The 25,583-nt window shown below is 28.8% G+C and overlaps 1 protein-coding gene across 9 annotated transcripts in view; it reads left to right on the top strand.

The window, feature by feature from the left end:
* Positions 1–25,583, top strand: part of LOC129744370 (phosphatidylinositol 4,5-bisphosphate 5-phosphatase A) — a 62,488-nt gene that overhangs the window by 13,489 nt on the left and 23,416 nt on the right. The window contains exon 1 of one of the 9 annotated variants that reach the window (XM_055736856.1): positions 19,493–19,719. The exons of 6 other annotated variants lie outside the window; for them this stretch is intronic. In XM_055736856.1, coding sequence (XP_055592831.1) covers positions 19,619–19,719 — 101 coding nt within the window. In that variant the 5' untranslated portion in view covers positions 19,493–19,618. Of the gene's footprint in view, positions 1–19,492; positions 19,720–25,583 lie in introns of those variants that run through there. 2 more of the 9 variants (XM_055736864.1, XM_055736865.1) reach the window with 2 other exon arrangements.

The following is a 25,583-nucleotide window of genomic DNA, read 5'->3' as shown; positions in this document are numbered from 1 at the left end:
TGGGTATGTTAGCTAGGATTAGCTGTACGTGACCAAAAGCTGTTTGTGATTTCTGTTTTGCGTTGTGTAGAATTTGTTTCAGCTTAACTCGACATTCATTCTTCCGGATTTCGTGTGCTTCTGTTTAAAATGGGGGGTAGTTTGAAAAAGATGTCACGCATTGTGTTCATATGTTTTTTAAGCTTGTTGCTGAAATGTTACTGCTCCTCAGGGGTGGTCCTAAAGTAGGCTGGGGGCTGATTTTCCAAATTTTCAAAAATCAGTCAATAAGAAGGATCGTAAATATCTGGCGAAAACACGTTTATTTTGAGAAACAGAGTGGTGATATCCTCTTATAAAACAATCTGCGAATCTTAGATGTTCACTGCGAAAAATTGTTAATAAAAAGATAATTTTCGTAATTTTTACAATGGCTCTCTTTAAGCACCTCCTGCGTAGTTTCCCGCTAGAGAGATACAAATCTGCCATCTGTCGTATTTATTGAAAACCTTTTTATTTTTATCAGATGGCAGTACTGAAGCGAATCAGGTTAGGGTGACATGAAATCATTTAGATTTTAGATAAATTCAACTGTTAATTGAATGCAAGTAAATTGAACAAATGACTGGCCATAACATTTTCATTCCTCAACTGTTGAATAAAAAACCTTTGAATTATTTCAATGGAATGAAAAAAAAAATTTTTTAATGATATAAAAAACTTTTCAGATGTTCCAACTGCTTTCAGATGTTCCATTCAGCTATATTGAAATTAAGCTAGATTAATCTATTCAAATGCTAAATTTAGCTTTTTTTCTTATCTTTATCAATCAATTTAATATATTTCTTAATCGATTTCAAATTTTCTCACATCGACGGATTTTAGAACGTATAGCATTCCAGATTTCCCGGTTTTAACGGGCGTGCCCAAATATTTAAGGAAAATATCGAGGCGAGTCCGTATCACCCAGGATTTCTGGATTTTATTACAATGGTCCGGTTTTTGTCCGGATGAATTCACATAATTTGTTGAATTTACCAAAAAATCAAATTGAGTAATGATTTGTTTTAATTTCTGATCCGAAAACGGATATTTCATAATTATTTTCATCAAAATTAATAAGATTTTTTTTTGAAGCATTGAACATTGATGTGTTTCGACGAAAAAATAAAGGTACAAGTTTTTCCTACCTTTTCTTGATTTTGTTCGAATAATGGATAAATTTTGTTTGATTTGTCCGGATACATGTTTTTTTTTGCTATGGATACGATTCTTCTACATGGCTTTCGTGAATCAACACGTTTCTTGAGCGAAAATATTCCAAGTCCTATTCGTTAACGACGGAATTCATGCCGCGTAAAAAAACCTTAGAGTACCCGGTTTTTGTATGTGAAAATTTCAAATTGAATGCACAGGTTTTCATCCGTTTTTGAAAAAAAAAATGGCCAGGCTCAAAACGTGCTGAAAAATTCTTGAAAGCACAATAGAAAAAAATCAATTGTTTCTCGTACCACTCGCACTCGATTCATTAATACCGTTTTTTTTTCACCTGGAGGCAAACCAGAGGCAACCTAGGTTCGCTCTAACTGCTGTCATCGTGCTCATTTATTGCTCTAGAGGCAACCTAGGTTCGCTCGAAAAACGGACGGAGTCGCCCTGAGAAGAAAGTCAGTTTTGCGAGAAGTTCACCAATACTCTCAACGTTGTTGTCAAAACATTTATCAGCTGTTTTTGGCTGAAAGCAAAACAGTTGAAATAATGACCGGGAATTGATTATTTCCGCGATTTTGTACCTCTCAGCTAAGCAAAACCGTACTACCTGCTGTGCAGTGCAATCCGGACACGAAAAAAGACAATCCGGATGTGAAAAAACCGAATGAAGAAATCCAGAAGGGAGAACAAAAAGACAGCTGCATGTAAACATTGCGCTCGTTCTCACGTACCCCTACTCCCTACGTATGGAATAACTCGAAACCCGAAAGTCGTTTTTTTATTCGGACGATTCCAGAGCCAAATCCGGAATTAAAAAAAAAAATACGCCATAAGACAAGCACGCACACAGAATTTCTCGATCAGATAATTATTTTTACTTTATTGAAAATATTTCATTTCAATATGAATTAAAACCTCACAAAATCTGCCAGCCTAACGTTTCATGCTTACTTCACGCCTATCCTAGGCGCTCATTTTTGTTTATTATGAAAATAAAACAATTCCTGTGGTAACTATGGTAACGCACTATGAGAGATAGTCATAAAAGCAAGAGGACAAACTTATATTAAGAGGAGTTTTGGTTTTTTCACCTCTGTTGTTTGTACTTCAAAATTATCGACGATGTCCGGTGAGTTTTAATAATAATCGTACTAAATTCACTAGTTGTCTATATGTTTCGAACTACTCGAGGACTGGCTTTTCTTTGATTATTATTAAAACTCACCGAAACATTTCGATAATTTCGAAATACAAACGTATATCGAAATGTTTTCAACCATTAGACTGTCATTTCTTTTGGTTACGAGCGTGAGATCATAAGGTTATATTTCACGATCACATTTTGGAAATTAAATAATAAAATTTAAATTTTTTTTTATATGGAAAAAAAATTAACGTGTATTTGAGTGGAACTCAGGCCCCTATCCTTTCAGTGGCTGCCATTTTATTTTTTAACCACTTCTAGCCAGCTCTAATTTGTAAAAAAAAACACGTTTGAAAAGATAGGCCAATATAGGTAGCCCGTTACCTAGTTTCAAAGTCTAATACTGTATTTGTTTTCTCCACTCGTGGAGTGTTCCACCATACCCGATAAAAACAAACACAAATCGTCGCCAGTGTATTGCTACCTCGCTCACTCACACGCTCTCTCGCAACACTGACAAAATTTTCGGGGCAACACCGCCCGATGGCAGTGCAACACCAGGTCAAAACCAGTGCAACACCGTCCGAATAAACAAACAGTTTGACAGCACCTAGTGGTGCACCAGTGCAACACTCGGCATAAACAAATACGGTATAAGACGGGTGACCTGGAAATCTGGAAAGCTGATCTGATCGTTTTATAAGTACTTTTCATAGAGGATAGGTCCAAAAAACTAACACTGGTGAAATTTTAAAAAAGCTTGTTTGCCTTGTTACTTTTTTATCAAACATATATATTTTTGCATTTTTTTCCTCATTTTTCAAACTCTTTGGGGGTAGGGTCTAACGGGTAAAAAAAACACCATTTTCATATTTTTTTTAGAGCTATCGTTCAAACAAATGTATTCAAATTTTTTGCATTATACAAAGCATTGTTAAAAGAACATTTAGTAATTTTTTCGTAGAGAAATATTTAAAAATGAGCCGGTAACGGAGCACTTTCGAGGATGCCTTTTAGAAAACAGGATTTGCGGTGGACACTGTATCTCAGCACAGAATCATCTGAAGTGAAAAAATCAGAGCAAAATATTTTTAATAGATGTTTTTCTGGACCCCAACGTTTTTATTCAACTTAAAAAAAATTTTATGAAATTTTTGTGGCTGTTTGAAGTAAAAACTACGATTTTTCACAAAAAAACCCGCCATTCTTTATCTGTAAAATCTCCCCAAAGTAAAAAAAAAAAACGTTGGGGTCTGGAATTTTATATGTAGAAAATATGTTCCAAATTTGAAAAGAATCGGTGAAGTAGTTTTCAAATGACGATGTTCACGGACTTTAAAAATGTGCTTTCGAGAAAAACGCGTTTGAAGTTTCTGATCTTGCTTTCTTGCAGTATTAGATAGGAGGAGATAAAGGCCTATAATTTCTACAGTTTTGCTTCAATTGACTTGAAAATTTGACACAATATACTTGAAATGTTTTACAATAAGAAAATTAAAAAAAACGATTTTTTGAAAGTGTTAGACCGTTCCCCCCCCTCTCCCCCCTTAAGAGAGTTCTGAAATACGAGCTTTTTTTACACAAAGTTTCTTCTTCCTGATAAAAAATTTTGGTATAAAAACCCCTAGAAAAAAAGGAAAAAAAAAACTAATAAAAATTCAAGTAGTAGTAATTGACGAATCCTTGAGAGGTTTCCCTGGGAATGCTGCAGTTGTAGCATCATCATCCGCGATAGAATCTGTAAGGGGCTTAGCTTTTTTTCAATTTGAGATCGTCTTCACATCCTTTTACAAAATATCTGCGTGTTCTTTCTTTTTGAAAGACTTATTTTAATAGTTTACTTCTTTCTTGGATCGAATTTTATGTTTTCGGAAATATTCCATCTTCAATATGATAAAAAAAGAATGATTTTCAAAGGAATTAATAGAACACTTAGCTTTGCATCACCAGTTGTTTCGACATCCCTTGTAAACTTATTATTTTAAATATTAATCAAACGCTGGTTAATCTTCAATCATTAATCACACAAAGATTATCTTCCAACAAGATGCTTCTCTATTTGTTCAGATTCATTTTGTATACCGGCAATCACAGCAAGCCAACTAAAAATTACACATATTTACTAGTATACTATCTATAAAAAGTACCTATAAAAATGATCAAAGTTATTTTCTTGTCATTTTGTTGTTTTGCTATTTTTTGTAGTTTTCTGATAGTTTGAGATTTCTCGTTGTTGTTTATTAATTACTCTATTTTATTTTGTTTACGTAAAATAATGTTTTTAATCACCTTTGTGGAAAACATATTGATCAGTGAATACTCAAGTTGAGGATGTCTTATGTGGATTGGATCGAATTTTGATGACATAAAACACTAAAAGCCGGTTTAAGGTGTAACTCATAATCAATTTGTACTCGCGATATCAGCAAATCGCTTTAGCGATCTCAGTTCGCATTCGCTGAGAATCGATCATAAGAGAGTTGAAAGGCTACAACGCTTTGAGGGAAGATTGAAACATTGAACCGACACGATGACGTTAGACGCTAGAGTTCAGTTGATCTCAGCACGTGACTATAGCGTTTGACCGTTTGGTTGATCGAGGGAATAAACTGGTTAGTGTTTTGCAAAGAAAAAATAAATAAATGCTTAAATCGAAACCGACACTGTTCGGAGTTTTTATCCACGAATTGAGGAAGAGAATTCTCCAAGTTGAGCTGGATGTAAAAGAGGGAAACCGGTTGCAGGAATTTATCCTTTCCAACCTTGACCGTTTATTTGAATAGTATGGTAACAAACCGATAGGATCAAAACGTGACATCAGCAGCTGTTTTAACGATTTTTTTTTTCTAAGCTTTCTACATCCGTAGTTAAATCAGTTAAATGTTCGGAAAATAATAATAATTTCAGTTCGACTTAACCCAATCAAACTGAAGTGTTATCAAAAGTTTCTGAACGTTGAGATAGCTAGGCAAAGTAAGAGGCGGGTAATTTCCGACCAATAATAAGCGAGGTTGTCAAACTCGACCGCGCTCCTCCGTTCGTGAGAAAAACCAGAGAATGATTGAATTCCACGATTGGCCGCGAGGTAGTGAAGTAATTCGTATGCATAACACACGGATATCGATACGAACTGAGTTTGTTTATCTCAAACCGGACCGTATCGAATGCTGAAACAGAAAGCTATTTACATGTTATGCCAGCGTTCTTTCTAGAAGAGTTGAAGCGAGCTCAGATACCTAGTGGTGTCGAGAATCGATCGTATCACTCGTGAACTTTTGATGTGAAATCTCCATAATTGATCGATCTCTTCTAAAATTTTGACGTGCATTGTATTTTTATTTCTCAGATAATATATAAGTGAAGTCATCAGATTGAATTCATTGAACAAATCAAGGAAAAGTTATAAAAGTTGATGAAAACAAATAACATTTCAGATTTTTTATGTATTTCTGAAAAGTTACACTATAGTTAAATTGATAACGAAAAATAACAAAATCACAAAACTACGAAACGACAAAACGACAAAACGACAAAACGACAAAACGACAAAACGACAAAACGACAAAACAACAAAACGTCAAAACCACAAAACGCCAAAATATCAAAAATGATAAAAATGACAAAAATGGCAAAATTGACAAAAACGGCAAAAATGACAAAAATAAAAAAATGACTAAACCGAAAAAAAATTAAAAATATGACCAAAATTACAAAAAAAGATAAAAATGACAAAAATGACAAAAATGACAAAAATGACAAACATGACAAACATGACAAAAATGACAAAAATGACAAAAATGACAAAAATGACAAAAATGACAAAAATGACAAAAATGACAAAAATGACAAAAATGACAAAAATGACAAAAATGACAAAAATGACAAAAATGACAAAAAATGACAAAAATGACAAAAATGACAAAAATGACAAAAATGACAAAATGACAAAAATGACAAAAATGACAAAAATGACAAAAATGACAAAAATGACAAAAATGACAAAAATGACAAAAATGACAAAAATGACAAAAAATGACAAAAAAGACAAAAATGACAAAAATGACAAAAATGACAAAAATGACAAAAATGACAAAATGACAAAAATTAAAAAAATGTCAAAAATCACAAAATGACAAAATGACAAAATGACAAAAATGACAAAATGACAAAAATGACAAAAATGACAAAAATGACAAAAATGACACAAATGACAAAAATGACAAAAATGACAAAAATGACAAAAATGACAAAAATGACAAAAATGACAAAAATGACAAAAATTACAAAAATGACAAAAATGACAAAAATGACAAAAATGACAAAAATGACAAAAATGACAAAATGACAAAAATGACAAAAATGACAAAAATGACAAACATGACGAAAATGACAAACATGACAAAAATGACAAAAATGACAAAAATGACAAAAATGACAAAAATGACAAAAATGACAAAAATGACAAAAATGACAAAAAATGACAAAAATGACAAAAATGACAAAAATGACAAAAATGACAAAAATGACAAAATGACAAAAATGACAAAAATGACAAAAATGACAAAAATGACAAAATGACAAAAATGACAAAAATGACAAAAATGACAAAATGACAAAAATGACAAAAATGACAAAATGACAAAAATGACAAAAATGACAAAAATGACAAAAATGACAAAAATGACAAAAATGACAAAAATGACAAAAATGACAAAAATGACAAAAATGACAAAAATGACAAAAATGACAAAAATGACAAAAAATGACAAAAATGACAAAAATGACAAAAATGACAAAATGACAAAAATGACAAAAATGACAAAAATGACAAAAATGACAAAAATGACAAAAATGACAAAAATGACAAAAATGACAAAAATGACAAAAATGACAAAAATGACAAAAATGACAAAAATGACAAAAATGACAAAAATGACAAAAATGACAAAAATGACAAAAATGACAAAAATGACAAAAATGACAAAAATGACAAAAATGACAAAAATGACAAAAATGACAAAAATGACAAAAATGACAAAATGACAAAAATGACAAAAATGACAAAAATGACAAAAATGACAAAATGACAAAAATGACAAAAATGACAAAAATGACAAAAATGACAAAAATGACAGAAATGACAAAAATGACAAAAATGACAAAAATGACAAAAATGACAAAATGACAAAAATGACAAAAATGACAAATGACAAATGACAAAAATGACAAAAATGACAAAAATGACAAAAATGACAAAAATGACAAAAATGACAAAAATGACAAAATGACAAAAATGACAAAAATGACAAAAATGACAAAAATGACAAAAATGACAAAAATGACAAAAATGACAAAAATGACAAAAATGACAAAAATGACAAAAATGACAAAAATTACAAAAATTACAAAAATTACAAAAATTACAAAAACTACAAAAATTACAAAAATTACAAAAATTACAAAATTACAAAAATTACAAAAATTACAAAAATTACCAAAATTACAAAAATTACAAAAATTACAAAAATTACAAAAATTGCAAAAATTACAAAAATTACAAAAATTACAAAAATTACAAAATTACAAAAATTACAAAAATTACAAAAATTACAAAAATTACAAAAATTACAAAAATTACAAAAATTACAAAAATTACAAAAATTACAAAAATTACAAAAATTACAAAATTACAAAAATTACAAAAATTACAAAAATTACAAAATTACAAAAATTACAAAAATTACAAAAATTACAAAAATTACAAAAATTACAAAAATGACAAATGACAAAAATGACAAAAATGACAAAAATGACAAAAATGACAAAAATGACAAAAATGACAAAAATGACAAAAATGACAAAAATGACAAAAATGACAAAAATGACAAAAATGACAAAATGACAAAAATGACAAAAATGACAAAAATGACAAAGTGACAAAATGACAAAAATGACAAAAATGACAAAAATGACAAAATGACAAAAATGACAAAAATGACAAAAATGACAAAAATGACAAAAATGACAAAAATGACAAAAATGACAAAAATGACAAAAATGACAAAAATGACAAAATGACAAAATGACAAAATGACAAAAATGACAAAAATGACAAAAATGACAAAAATGACAAAAATGACAAAAATGACAAAATGACAAAAATGACAAAAATGACAAAAATGACAAAAATGACAAAAATGACAAAAATACAAAATGACAAAAATGACAAAAATGACAAAAATGACAAAAATGACAAAAATGACAAAAATGACAAAAATGACAAAAATGACAAAAATGACAAAAATGACAAAAATGACAAAAATGACAAAAATGACAAAATGACAAAATGACAAAAATGACAAAAATGACAAAAATGACAAAAATGACAAAAATGACAAAAATGACAAAATGACAAAAATGACAAAAATGACAAAATGACAAAAATGACAAAAATGACAAAAATGACAAAAATGACAAAAATGACAAAATGACAAAACTGACAAAATGACAAAAATGACAAAAATGACAAAAATGACAAAATGACAAAAATGACAAAAATGACAAAAATGACAAAAATGACAAAAATGACAAAAATGACAAAAATGACAAAAATGACAAAAATGACAAAAATGACAAAAATGACAAAAATGACAAAAATGACAAAAATGACAAAAATGACAAAAATGACAAAAATGACAAAAATGACAAAAATGACAAAAATGACAAAAATGACAAAATGACAATGACAAAAATGACAAAAATGACAAAAATGACAAAAATGACAAAAATGACAAAAATGACAAAAATGACAAAAATGACAAAAATGACAAAAATGACAAAATGACAAAAATGACAAAATGACAAAATGACAAAAATGACAAAAATGACAAAAATGACAGAAATGACAAAAATGACAAAAATGACAGAAATGACAAAAATGACAAAAATGACAAAAATGACAAAAATGACAAAAATGACAAAAATGACAAAAATGACAAAAATGACAAAAATGACAAAAATGACAAAAATGACAAAAATGACAAAAATGACAAAATGACAAAAATGACAAAAATGACAAAAATGACAAAAATGACAAAAATGACAAAAATGACAAAAATGACAAAAATGACAAAAATGACAAAAATGACAAAAATGACAAAAATGACAAAAATGACAAAAATGACAAAAATTACAAAAATTACAAAAATTACAAAAATTACAAAAATTACAAAAATTACAAAAATTACAAAAACTACAAAAATTACAAAAATTACAAAAATTACAAAAATTACAAAAATTACAAAAATTACAAAATTACAAAATTACAAAAATTGCAAAAATTACACAAATTACAAAAATTACAAAAATTACAAAAATTACAAAAATTACAAAAATTACAAAAATTACAAAAATTACAAAAATTACAAAAATTACAAAAATTACAAAAATTACAAAATTACAAAAATTACAAAATTACAAAAATTACAAAATTACAAAAATGACAAAAATGACAAAAATGACAAAAATGACAAAAATGACAGAAATGACAAAAATGACAAAAATGACAAAAATGACAAAATGACAAAATGACAAAAATGACAAAATGACAAAATGACAAGAAATGACAAAATGACAAAAATGACAAAAATGACAAAAATGACAAAAATGACAAAAATGACAAAAATGACAAAAATGACAAAAATGACAAAATGACAAAAATGACAAAAATGACAAAAATGACAAAAATGACAAAAATGACAAAAATGACAAAAATGACAAAATGACAAAATGACAAAATGACAAAAATGACAAAAATTACAAAATTACAAAAATTACAAAAATTACAAAAATTACAAAATTACAAAAATTACAAAAATTACAAAAATTACAAAAATTACAAAAATTACAAAAATTACAAAAATTACAAAAATTACAAAAATTACAAAAATTACAAAAATTACAAAAATTACAAAATTACAAAAATTACAAAAATTACAAAAATTACAAAAATTACAAAAATTACAAAAATTACAAAAATTACAAAAATTACAAAAATTACAAAAATTACAAAAATTACAAAAATTACAAAAATTACAAAATTACAAAAATTACAAAAATTACAAAAATTACAAAAATGACAAAAATGACAAATTAGACAAAAATGACAAAAATGACAAAAATGACAAAAATGACAAAAATGACAAAAATGACAAAAATGACAAAAATGACAAAATGACAAAATGACAAAAATGACAAAAATGACAAAAATGACAAAAATGACAAAAATGACAAAAATGACAAAAATGACAAAAATGACAAAAATGACAAAAATGACAAAATGACAAAAATGACAAAAATGACAAAATGACAAAAATGACAAAAATGACAAAATGACAAAAATGACAAAAATGACAAAAATGACAAAAATGACAAAAATGACAAAAATGACAAAAATGACAAAAATGACAAAAATGACAAAAATGACAAAAATGACAAAAATGACAAAAAATGACAAAAATGACAAAATGACAAAAATGACAAAAATGACAAAAATGACAAAAATGACAAAAATGACAAAAATGACAAAAATGACAAAAATGACAAAAATGACAAAAATGACAAAATGACAAAAATGACAAAAATGACAAAAATGACAAAATGACAAAATGACAAAAATGACAAAAGTGACAAAATGACAAAAATGACAAAAATGACAAAAATGACAAAAATGACAAAAATGACAAAAATGACAAAAATGACAAAATGACAAAAATGACAAAAATGACAAAAATGACAAAAATGACAAAAATGACAAAAATGACAAAAATGACAAAAATGACAAAAATGACAAAAATGACAAAAATGACAAAAATGACAAAAATGACAAAAATGACAAAAATGACAAAAATGACAAAAATGACAAAAATGACAAAAATGACAAAAATGACAAAAATGACAAAAATGACAAAAATGACAAAAATGACAAAAATGACAAAAATGACAAAAATGACAAAAATGACAAAAATGACAAAAATGACGAAAATGACAAAAATGACAAAAATGACAAAAATGACAAAAATGACAAAAATGACAAAAATGACAAAAATGACAAAAATGACAAAAATGACAAAAATGACAAAAATTACAAAAATTACAAAAATTACAAAAATTACAAAAACTACAAAAATTACAAAAATTACAAAAATTACAAAAATTACAAAAATTACAAAAATTACAAAAATTACAAAAATTACAAAAATTACAAAAATTACAAAAATTGCAAAAATTGCAAAAATTACAAAAATTACAAAAATTACAAAAATTACAAAAATTACAAAAATTACAAAAATTACAAAAATTACAAAAATTACAAAAATTACAAAAATTACAAAAATTACAAAAATTACAAAAATTACAAAAATTACAAAAATTACAAAAATTACAAAAATTACAAAAATTACAAAAATTACAAAAATGACAAAAATGACAAAAATGGCAAAAATGACAAAAATGACAGAAATGACAAAAATGAAAAAAATGACAAAAATGACAAAAATGACAAAAATGACAAAAATGACAAAAATGACAGAAATGACAAAAATGACAAAAATGACAAAAATGACAAAAATGACAAAAATGACAAAAATGACAAAAATGACAAAAACGACAAAAATGACAAAAATGACAAAACTGTCAAAAATGACAAAAATGACAAAAACGACAAAAATGACAAAAATGACAAAAATGACAAAAATGACAAAAATGACAAAAATGACAAAAATGACAAAAATGACAAAAATGACAAAAATGACAAAAATGACAAAAATGACAAAAATGACAAAAATGACAAAAATGACAAAAATGACAAAAATGACAAAAATGACAAAAATGACAAAAATGACAAAAATGACAAAAATGACAAAAATGACAAAAATGACAAAAATGACAAAAATGACAAAAATGACAAAAATGACAAAAATGACAAAAATGACAAAAATGACAAAAATGACAAAAATGACAAAAATGACAAAAATGACAAAAATGACAAAAATGACAAAAATGACAAAAATGACAAAAATGACAAAAATGACAAAAATGACAAAAATAACAAAAATGACAAAAATGACAAAAATGACAAAAATGACAAAAATGACAAAAATGACAAAAATGACAAAAATGACAAAAATGACAAAAATGACAAAAATGACAAAAATGACAAAAATGATCAAATTGACAAAAATGACAAAAATGACAAAAATGACAAAAATGACAAAAATGACAAAAATGACATAAATGACAAAAATGACAAAAATGACAAAAATGACAAAAATGACAAAAATGACAAAAATGACAAAAATGACAAAAATGACAAAAATGACAAAAATGACAAAAATGACAAAAATGACAAAAATGACAAAAATGACAAAAATGACAAAAATGACAAAAATGACAAAAATGACAAAAATGACAAAAATGACAAAAATGACAAAAATGACAAAAATGACAAAAATGACAAAAATGACAAAAATGACAAAAATGACAAAAATGACAAAAATGACCAAAATGACCATATTGACAAAAATGACAAAAATGACAAAAATGACAAAAATGACAAAAATGACAAAAATGACAAAAATTATAAAAATGACAAAAATGACAAAAATGACAAAAATGACAAAAATGACAAAAATGACAAAAATGACAAAAATGACAAAAATGACAAAAATGACAAAAATGACAAACATGACAAAAATGACAAAAATGACAAAAATGACAAAAATGACAAAAATGACAAAAATTACAAAAATGACAAAAATGACAAAAATGACAAAAATGACAAAAATGACAAAAATGACAAAAATGACAAAAATGACAAAAATGACAAAAATGACAAAAATGACAAAAATGACAAAAATGACAAAAATGACAAAAATGACAAAAATGACAAAAATGACAAAAATGACAAAAATGACAAAAATGACAAAAATGACAAAAATGACAAAAAATGACAAAAATGACAAAAATGACAAAAATGGCAAAAATGGCAAAATTTGCAAAAATGCCAAAATTGGCAAAAATGGCAAAATGACAAAAATTACAAAAGTCACAAAAATTCCAAAAATGACACATTTGACAAAATTTTATTGTATTTCTTCAGAAAACGATTCTGTTATATTTATTTAAGCCACTGATTTTCAATCAGTTTTTTTTTTTTCAAAATAATTCCAGAATCAGAATAAAAGCCGGACTGTGATTTCCGAGAATAACTTTGATGCTGTAATTACTTTTTAAATCCCTCCTTTTATGGGCACTCTTCCTTCGTTCGTCAATTCAAATCAAGGCGGTGCGTTCAGAATACGTATTACCTATTCAGAACGTATTTATAGAAGAAAATCGATTGCAGCCTCGCAGATGGCTTAACTAGCATCAGGTAAACATAAATGTTTTGGAGCTAGCATGTTTTATCTTTAGCAACTTGGCGTTGCAACTACCTACATATTTTCAAAATATCATTATGCTGCAGATTATTCTTGAATATTGCATGATAATTTGTCCACATTTAGTGAAAACTGTCTTAATTTTTAGGGAGTTTTCCTCTCGAAAATCTTCATAAAATCGATAAATCTGGACGGATTAACTGGAGACCTGACAAGTTTGTTAACCTTGTTCGTAAGCAAATGTTTACTTACGCAATTGAGCACAAACTATATATATCATGTACAAGATGCGTCTCTCGATACTTGTCATAGATATTTACAACAATAAAATTGAAGCCCGTTAATGCCTCAAATAATTCGCAATAAAAACGCGCTTATCTTTGTTATCGTGTGTGTGATAATTGATTCGATCAAGCACTAAAGTACACACGATGTTGAGAGATATCGAGTGCGATAGTTGTATATTGAAAATATGTAAACGTAGATAGTGTAATCTCTCATAACGCAGACGGGAAAAAGGACGTTAATAGAAAATACTTCGCTATGACATAATTGAAGACTAGGTTATGAAATGCAGTTATTCTAACAGAAACGAATAATTTTGATTTAAAACAGAAAAACATTTTCTATGATGTAAAATATGCTGCCAGGAAAATTTTCAACTTTTTGTTCGAATCATGACATGTTTATAAGTCAAACCATAGGGGTGTTAAAAGAAAATAATTTGCAAATTTGGATTGGTGCCCCAGTTTTAGTAAATGTGGGCTCATGAAGCTATTATTTGTTATCGTAGATCTGTTAAATTCGTTATTACTTCTGATATTTCTAAGTAAAATGTTTACAATCACATCGACGAAAGTGGCAAGCTGTAAATGTATTCCAGTTAAATTTAATTATGCGTTCCTTGGAAATCGTTTAATAATTCAATGGTGACAATCTGTCGACAAAACATCGACTTGTACATAGTAACGCCTCTACCCGCATTTTGCCTTTAACCCAAATATTTATCGATTGGTGCAGCTCCGAGGTGCACTTTTGATCCGAATCATGGACGAACAACACCCTTCAATTAGCTACCGTTTTTTATAGGTTGCATGTGTGTTGTCAACTTTTTCCCTGGAATATGACTGAATTACAGCAATCAATGGGACAAAGTTCATATGTTTAGAAATTTATACCCTTAGAAGTCAACCGGTAGGACAAATTTTTTTTTATATATATTTAAACACAAACTTCAATTCCCGTCTAAAACCCTGTTTGAGATCTACATCAAAAGTTAATACTTGCACTAAACCTTTCTCTAAGCCATGTAAAGCCACCATAGCATTGATTTATTGGCCCATTAGTAAAACAAAACAAAACCAAACGAAACGTGAAGGGTCGAAGGTAAAAATCCTTTCGATTGTACGGAGAAGCAGCAGCAGAAAAATAAACCTCTTATTGATCAGTTTTTCCGATATTCTTGCCTTTTTTTTGTCGGTTGAATGACTTTTCCTTTGATGGTGAACCGAGAGCTGCCCTAGGGAACGATTCTTTTTAACGCAGCAATGTCCAAAATATTTAGATTTGAGTCAGAATTCTAAATTTACCGTAAATTATGCTTATTGAAAAATCGAATAGGTTTTAAGATTTCCAAACTCCAGTTGATATTCCCTGAATGATAAATAGTTTTTTTTTCATTTAGTCATGTTGTCATTATGTTATTTTTTTCATTTTTGACGTTTTTATAAGTATTGTCTTTTTCGTAAATCTTGTCGATTTTGAAATATTCTACAATATTGATATTTATGACATTTATGTCATTTCTACATTTTTGCCGTTTTAAACCATTTTTAACCATTTTTTTTCCATTTTTGACACTTCAGATACTTTTGACATTTAGACATTTTTGTAATTTTTGACTTTTTTGCCATTTTTGACATGTTTGACATGTTGAACATTTTTTACTTTTTTAACATTTTTGACTTTTTTGACATTTTTGACTTTTTGACATTTTTGAAATTTTTGAAATTTTTGACATTTTTTTCATTTTTTGTCTTTGTTGTCATTTTTGTTATTCTTGCCATTTTTGCAATTTTTGACATTTTTGACATTTTTGACATTTTTGACAGTTTTGACATTTTTGACATTTTTGACATTTTTGACATGTATGATATTTTTGACATTTGTGACATTTTTGACATAAATGACATTTTTGACATTTTTGACATATTTGTCATTTTTGTCATTTTTGACATTTTAAGCATTTTTGACATTTTTTTCATTTTGTTCATTTTTATCATTTATGTTATTTTTGTCATTTTTGTCTATTTGTCATTTTTGTCATTTTTGTCATTTTTGTCATTTTTGTCATTTTTGTCATTTTTGTCATTTTTGTAATTTTTGTCATTTTTGTCATTTTTGTCATTTTTGTCATTTTTGTCATTTTTGTCATTTTTGTCATTTTTGTCATTTTTGTCATTTTTGTCATTTTTGTCATTTTTGTCATTTTGCTCATTTTTGTCATTTTTGTCATTTTTGTCATTTTTGTCATTTTTGTCATTTTTGTCATTTTGACATTTTTGTCGTTTTTGTCATTTTTGTCGTTTTTATCTTTTTTGACATTTTTGTCATTTTTGTCATTTTTGACATTTTTGTCATTTTTGACATTTTTGTCATTTTTGTCGTTTTTGTCATTTTTGTCATTTTTGTCATTTTTGTCATTTTTATCATTTTTGTCATTTTTGTCATTTTCCTCATTTTTTCCATTTTTGTCATTTTTGTCATTTTTGTTATTTTTGTCTTTTTGTCACTTTTGTCATTTTTGTAATTTTTGTAATTTTTGTCATTTTTGTTATTTTGGTTATTTTTTGTCATTGTTGTCTTGATTTCTGTCATTTTGGACAATTTTGATTATTTTGACAACTTTAACATTTTTGAAAATTTTGACAATTTTGACAATTTTGACAATTTTGACAATTTTGCCAATTTTGACAATTTTGACAATTCTGACAATTTTGACAATTTTGACAATTTTGACAATTTTTGACATTTTTGTCATTTTTTTCATTTTTGTCATTTTTGTCATTTTTGTCATTTTTGTCATTTTTGTCATTTTTGTCAGTTTTGTCAGTTTTGTCAATTTTGTCGATTTTGTCAAATTGGTCATTTTTGTCAATTTTGTCAATTTTCCAATTTTGTCAATATTGACAATTTTGACAATCTCGACAATTTTGATAATTTTGACAATTTTGATAATTTTGACAATTTTGATAATTTTGACAGTTTTCAAAATTTTGACAATTTTGACAATTTTGACAATTTTGACAGTTCTGAAAATTTTTGACAATTTTGAACATTTTGGCAATTTTGACAATTTTGACAGTTTTGACAATTTTGACAATTTTGACAATTTTGACAATTTTGACAATTTTGACAATTTTGACAATTTTGACAATTATGACAATTTTGACAATTTTAACAACTTTGACAATTTTGACAATTTTGACAATTTTGACAATTTCGACAATTTTGACAATTTTGACAATTTTGACAATTTTGACAATTTTGACAATTTTGACAATTTTGACAATTTTGACAGTTTTGACAATGTTGACACTTTTGATAATTTCGACAATTTTGACAATTTTTCAATTTTGACAATTTTGATAATTTTGACAATTTTGACAATTTTGACAATTTTGACAATTTTGACAATTTCGACAATTTTGACATTTGTGACAATTTTGACATTTTTTACAATTTCGACAATTTTGACAATTTTGACAATTTTGACAATTTTGATAATTTTGACTGTTTTGACATTAACAATAGATGGCATTCATTTCATTCTTTACACATACAATTCCTTCATAGTTTTGATTTGGACATTCTTGTCATTTTTTTTCATTTTTGACAATTGTGACATTCGTGACATTTTTTACCTTTTTTATATGTTTGATGTTTGTGACATTTATGACATTTGCATCTCGATGTTTTTTTAATTTTAAACATTTTATTTCCAATCCATCATTTTTACCAGATATGTTCTGATTTAGTCAATTTCTGTTATCGTGTATCTGGTTTTGATTTTAATTTAAATTGATTTGCAACTGCTCACATATTTATTACCTTGTTCTATTAACGTTGCTCTGTTCCGGATAGAATTCTTTGTTTGAAGACTTACACGCAACAAAAGTCATAACAAGTCTGTTCTGTTTGCATTTTCCAGCACATTTTCAGCTGCATTTTATTGTTTCACGCTCAGCTGACCGTATATATTATCTGGGCTGGTCTTAGCTGGTGCTACACATTGCACACGTGAGGATCTCACTCGTCAAGAGCATAAGTTCGGATTCGCCGGCCGAAATTGTGTTGCGCAATGACAGCTCGTTTGATCGGTACTTGATGTAAACGTAAATCGAATTTTACGATTTAGATGATTTCTTAAGTGAACTTCTTTAAAGATAAGGTGATTCTGCAGATTTTTTTTTTTAATTTTTAAATTAAGTATGTGTATTTAAATCAATCGATTTTGTATGAGTTTACTTAAAGGAAAACAAAGTCAATAATAATTATTTCAAATAATGAGAACGATAAAAATGTCGATACTGTTCTACGGGTGGAAAGGTATTAAATATTAAACAGCTGACGTGTGGGCAGTTTATTTCTTAATCTCCTCACGCAGAACCAATTTATTCCGTGTCAAAAGCATACGATCAACTCGTGGCGCCTTCTTTCGTATTTCTTAGATTGACGTAGGGTAGAAGGATTCATTTTTGGTTTTAAATGTTTAGTCTGATGATATCAATATTCTGAGCTACTACATATTAGATTGTCAAATTTCCTGATTAATAAGAATATTCACTCTACAAGGGTACCGATTTTTTCCCCTCTTTGGTATTCAAAACGATTAAATTATTTTTTATTAATCTTCTACAAAGCTTTCTGTAACTTCATAGCTTAATTGCGTAGTTTTTTTTTTTCAATTTCAACTTTCCCAGTTAATTAAATTCCAAAAATAAATCCACTAACCTTATCCGTATCATTATGTTTCCAAACAAACTGCGCTTGAAACTATCACTATCTACTGGTGTAAAACAAAACTTCAACCATGCTTGTTGTCGGAACATTTGTTTCTGTATGAGGCGAATCGGGTTCAACGGACCTAGTTTTCCCTAGTAAAAGTTGAAAAAAGAATTTGCTTTTCTTCTCAAGTTTTGCCGTTGTCATTTGAAAGACTTAAATCTGCATTTTTTTTTGTTAAAAGAGGGTGGTAAGAGTAAGATTATAAAATTTAATGAAGTATACAGGTCGACCATTAAGGTTTTTTTTTGTGATAAATCTGTTCTGACTTATAACGAACCTCAAAAATGTCTTATCAGAATTTATTATCTTTTTCAAAAATTGATTTTCTATATGAACGTTTTTAATTTTTACATGATTTTTCAATTAACACTTGAATTAATAAAGGAAAATCAAATCCCTTCGGCCCACTTGTACCGAGGCAAACTTCAAATACCATTCATTGCTCGCTTTCGAGTAAGCAGGTTGGTAATTTCTTCAGACAATTCAGGTTCAAACCATGCACGGGGGTCTGAAGATAGCCCCCAGTAGTAAGTGAGCAGTAAGTCAGTCGGTCAGTTGGTTTTGTGCTTTCGCGTCTGGCCGTCTGGCGTTTTTGCTTTCTAGTAAAACATTCGCGCGCGCGCGCTCCTGCAAAGAAAGTAGTTACAGTATCAAAACAAATCGATACTTCCAACAGTTCGGTTCGATTAGAAGCCATAGTGATTGTTCGAGATTTAATTTTTTTTTATTCAAAGAACTTTAGGATTCTGAAAAGTCCACTGTTACTGTAAAATTGAAAATGTTTCACCGAAAATCGTCCAAGCGCAGGAGAAAGTCTTTTCGGGGTCAAAAAAATGATTCCAACAACGCCGTTGTACCTCCGAAACCGATGGTGAAAAGGTAATTATGTGAAAATGTAATGATGCTGAGTACTGTTTTTATCTTCTTTCGTTGATGAAAAAAATACTGATAAATGTGAAAAATGAAGTGAATGATTTTTGAACAATAAATTTAAAAATTTTCAACAATATTGACTGAAGCTCATTAGAAAACGAGTCAGTGAATTTATGAAAAGGTTGAACCTTATTCTGTGAAGTGACGTGACTTGCCAAATTTTACCTCCTAGTCTTGATTACTGTAAATGTTTCAGCCAAGAATTTAGAGTTCAAGTGAGCTTCGAGAACTGATCTAAGCTTTTATGAACTGACATTTCTTGTCTGGAGCACCCGCATAATTTAGGAAAAACATGTTTTTTCCTACAGTCCGACTTTATTCAATCTAACCACCCTTACTTCAAAGAACGTTCTAGCAAAACAGTGATGAAATAAAAATTATGTTTGTTTTTTTTTTTTGTTGCGTTCTTGATTAGCTAGTTGTAGCGAGCTGCCATTCAACAGTTTTACGATATACTAAAGTAGTTTTTTTTTTTTATTCATTACAGATCATGAGAAGTTTTTAAAATCTGTTATAGTTCGTAATCCAAAGATGTTATGATTGAGAAATACCTAATTTGAAGTGCTAAGGCTAGGCTCAAAACTGATAATATAATCTAACAGTATTTGTTTAATTTGTATTCCCATGTACGTCCATCATTGCCTTTTTTATCTGCTTTTTCTGCAACTCGAAAATCGACCAAACATGAGGAGACTATCAAAATAATATCTTACAAGATAATCCAGCCCAAGATCCCGTGTACGGGGGAAAGTGGAGGGCCATCATCATCTATCTATCATCTAATTTGTAATCTTAAAGCTTTGCAAGATGTCCTCGATGTTGCCTTTCAAAAACTCTTCTACGTTTGAGTTTTTGATCGGCAACATCGAGGACACTGTAGTAACTTTCTTCGGTATAGCATGTCTACATAGATGTAGGTATTAGATTGCATCGTTGTTCACAGGGAGATAATGTCTAGGGGTGGTTTCAAATATAAAATTTAATGAGATCTTGATACTCAAAAAATCATACAAATATTAAAAAAAGATAACATCAATAAATTTCTTAAAAATTATGATTAGAAAATGGTAGTAAATAAATAAATACAAAAACAGACTAAAAGTTTGAAATCCATATTAATGTTTGGCAATTTATTTAAAATTATTCAAAAAAAAATTTCTTATTCTTAGATATAAAATTAGTTAAAAATTCATTTAAGGCAGCACAATTTTCAATATTTCAGGAACGCCATAAAATGAATACGAAATAAATATAAAAATTGAAATCTCGTTCAAACCAGAACTAAACTAACTGCAGAAATTTCAGAAAACATGAAACAAACCATACAAGTTTCTTTAGAAATAAAAAGAATATAAATAAAAAATTTCTCATACATAAGAAAAACTACCCTATAGGTTTTGTTCAAAAACTAATTTAAAATTCATCACTTTTGAGTTAAATCGATCTTTCATAACTGATCACCTAAACAACCTGCATAAAAAATAAACACAATTTTTGAATCTATTTACAATTTTGCAGCTTATCAGGAATTCAGATCTTTTCTAGATATTTTTTGGTTTCGAAATACAATGCTTCGAAGGAATTTAATTCATTTTTTTTAGAAATGAGGCCCTTGGAGCCAAAGGTGTATAAGTGCATGGAAGCTTATTTCGAGAAAACAGGCTTTTAAGTTGTTCTGGGCAATTTTCCATATATTTTTTTTGTAATTTTTTTATTTTTCTTTAAAACGTAAAAGTATGTAAAAAAATTCAAAACATCTGAAAAAAAAAATCATCAAATATAGTTTGAAATATGAAGAATTGTTTGGTATTATAAACTCAAAATCGACCATTCGGTCGCTTATACCCCTTTGGCTCTGAGGCCCTCAAACATTATTAAATAAAATCACAACTATTTCTGCCATCATTCTAGAATGCCTTTTTGCCTTTAGAAAATCCGTTTTTTTTTAAATATCTAAAAATTATCACAGAATGACCATAAAAATAACATTAAAGCTAAACCATACTAAGGAAAAAAGTTGAACTTTTCACATAAAATAACCCATTTGCTTCTAAATGGTTTTTATTTTATCAGAAGAGGTGTTTGTTTGTGAGCCTTTGAAAAAACAGATATTTTGAAACTTTAAAATTACATTTTTAGTAGTATAGAAAATCTCCAACTACAAACCTATTTGAAACTCTATTTAAAGGCTTCCAAACGTAGAAAACAGTTTTCAGATATTTTAACTTTAGATTTAGTTATCTGCAGATGCAGATTATCTGCAAAAATTTCATGTTGATCAAAGTTCCCACAGTTTACGGTATTTGATTACTCACTTAACAATTTTGTTGAAGACACAACACGATTTGACTGATACTTTGTGAAACTTCAAAAATTCCATTGGTTTTAAATATTCAAAATTGTCAAAGTTCTCGTATTATGCCGAAATCGGAAAAATTGACAAAAAGAGAACATCAAATTAATATCTAGCTATTTTTTGCGAAATGTGAATACAGATTTTTCTATTTATCGGCTGTTTAGTGTTCGAAGTCAGAGTTGAAGTTTTTTTTATTAAACTTTTCCTGGTATCAAAATAAAGTCAACTAAAATTTATTTTCGAAATTTATTATTATTATAACATGTAATATTCGAAATAAATCGTATTTGTTCAAATCATCGTTAAAATTTATATCGTAAAAAAACCTACTTTTTTAAAAATTCCAAATGAGATTTACTGAGCAATAAAAAACTAGTAAGAAATAAATAATTCCAAATTTGATATGTGTAAAATCAAATTTGGAAAGTACAAAGAATACACAAATTAAAAAAAAACATTAAAGATCAAAATTAAGCTTAAAAGTTGCTATCTTCGAATAATTTTTTTCACATTTCATAAATGATTTTCAAAATCATGGTCGATCCAAAAAAGGAGCTCAAAAAATTAAAATAATTATAATATATTATTTTTGCTGGATATGAATTAAAAAGGAATTTTTCTGAAGACAAGTATAATGAAATTTTAAAAATTATTTATCAAATTTGGTTGATATTTTATTAAAACCCTTTAAAATTTGGAACTGAGCAATTAGAAGAACAAAAAACATAATTGATTTTGAGATTGTAATTGGTTTTTTGAAGAATGTTTTGTATCTGCGAATATGTTGAATGACATTCATCTTTTATTTTACATGTCTTCAATTAATCGAAGTGAATGTTGAGGTTTCTACATTCTACTTATTTTTGCTCATTCGGTTGCCTATCTCGAGTATTAAAGGCGTTTTCAGAAATTTAATTTTTCTATCGAAGTGATTTTTTTTTATCGATGCTGGCGTTTAAATTACAAACAAACGTATGCAAAAGCATTGAATGAAAAGTGATTTGACATCTACAAAACAAATCGATCGAAACCATTGAAAAACACTAGCTATGATTGTAAAAAATAAACGGTTTAACGTTGAAAACTAAACATTTTTATAAACGTAAGACCTACCTGCTCTCAATGCAACGAAAACATCAACGGAACTCAACCGAACTATGAAGAAACAGTTGTTTGAAAACAGCTATTTTTTCTTAGTTTTTTCAATATATCTCGTTTCAGCCTAAATATGTTTACTAAGTATGTTCCACAAAACTGTTCCATTTTATGTAAACTCTCAAAACTCTTTTAAACATACTTTGCATGTATAAGCTCTACCAAAACCCGAACGCCTCCGTTCGGGATGTGGCTAAGAAGCTGTACCGAAGCCGAAGTTTTGTCCAGAAGTCTGGGATTCGAAAGTTCAAGGTATCAAAGGCCACTAATCGCGGCGAGAAGCAGAACAATTCCGCCAAAACACGTGCCAGGAAGTTGTACTTCAAAATGCTGACGAAATATGAATGCTCATGGACGACGAAATATATGTGAAGGCCGACTTCAAACAGATCCCCGGCATATGCACGTGCGGGAAGCGCAGTGCACCTTTCGTGACCCAGGACACGATAAACGGACATGAAAGAGTACCTCAAGTAGCGGCTGCTTCCTCTCCTGGAGGCCCACAACGTCTCGAAAATCTTCTGGCCGAATTTCGCCTCATGCCGCTACTCGTGCCGAAAATGTTCAATCCTCCCAACACTCCGGAGCTCCGCCCCATCGAGAAATACTGGGCAATTATGAAGCAGCACCTTCTTAAACGACCTAAGGCAGTGAATACAGTCAAGGAACTGAAGAAAGTATGGGCTTAAATACATGCAAAAAACGGTTGATTCACAGGTTGTGCAGAATCATATGGACTGTAAATAAAATACGAGTAAAATGGTAAAATAAAGTTTAATAGTTATTTTTCAAGCCCTGAAAATTTGATGGCAACCAGATGAAAACTCGAATTTTGCGAATCAATTTTGTGTGTGGCAATTTCATCGTGGACACCCTTCACAATGTATGCCGGTGACCGGGATTCAATCTCATTACCGTTTGCTTAGAAAACTTGACGCCTATCTTCTACACCACGGGCTGCAGGCTGATTTACTGTTTGTTTTCAGTTCGATTTAAATTTAAACACCTAATGAAAACGGATTTTTCTCCACAGAAAATTGAATTCAGAATCATACTATCATTTTGATCTCACTTTTCTGCTTTATCTATCACAATTTAGGTATTAGATAAGCATCATATTTCGACATATTGATGATTCAATGAAACCTAATTTTGCCATCGGGAAAATGCAATACTAAATTATGCAATCATTGTATTCTTTATAGCTCATATTGGTTATTGTTTGCTATAGATTCGACATAAGCTCGGGTATACATGGAATTTAGAATCCCAAATCAATATAAATTTTAGGCGGTCAGTCGATAATCCGCTGAGCATGCTTTTTCAAGATTGATTTGAAAAAAAAAAAATGAAATAGCTAAGGTTTTACTCATTTCAAAAGTGAAAATAAATTTCTGGATCGGATAACAAACAAGTAGACCTGGCCTCCTTCCAATACGGTATAGCTCATGTTGTACGAGAGTGACTTCTGTAAAATATCTCTAAATAATAAAAACACATGGAAAGGTGCGGTCAATTTTGAGTTATTTTTATAATGTTTTTTTATTAGCATTATTAAAAAGATGAAGAATTATATGTATAGACAAACAATAATTAATTTAATTAAACTAATGTTCGACACCTTGAAATTGAAAAATAAAAAATAAAACCAAATAAGTGTACTGTATTTACTAACTGAACGACTTATTACAACCAGAATTTAATTTGATTCAGTTAAGGCCTTTTCGTATACCTCCAATAATCAGCTGAAAGTTTTGTGCATTTTACGGTTCGTTGACCGGCAGCCTTGTCTTCCAATGATGGCGGGATCTGCTAAAGTAAGTGCCTAGCAAGTGCATTAATTTTATTTTTGCTAAAGTTTATGACGTTGCCACGTTTGGAAATGGTGCCACTAAGTAGGATACGATACGTACGGATACTTTAGCACGCTGGCGGCGCCCGGCTAGTTCAATTCGTCAGCTCGGAAAAATGTTCGCCCCAACCACCCCTTCATCATCATCAAATCATTCTGACTCGCTGCCGACTTGCCTACCCAGGGGGGGAACGCTTCCACATTCATGTGTGGGTCAAGGATTTCAACAGGGTGTTGCCAATTACGTTGGTACTTGCATGAACGAACGGCACCCCAAGTTAATTGCACTTGAAGGCGTTTTTCAAAACAAACTAAGCAAACAAATTTTTCCATAGATACTTGAGTATGAAATTGAAGAATAGTTTTCATTTTGAGGAACATCTACACATACCAAACTACCCGTTTTACACGTTTCATCCTCTTTGAACTAAAACTCAGTTTTCTTTT

The sequence above is a fragment of the Uranotaenia lowii genome, chromosome 2, assembly GCF_029784155.1.
Source record: "Uranotaenia lowii strain MFRU-FL chromosome 2, ASM2978415v1, whole genome shotgun sequence".
In the NCBI taxonomy this organism is placed as follows: Eukaryota; Metazoa; Arthropoda; class Insecta; order Diptera; family Culicidae; genus Uranotaenia; species Uranotaenia lowii.
The sequence above is the reverse complement of the archived record's forward strand: the minus strand, read 5'-3'. Positions and strand labels throughout refer to the sequence as shown.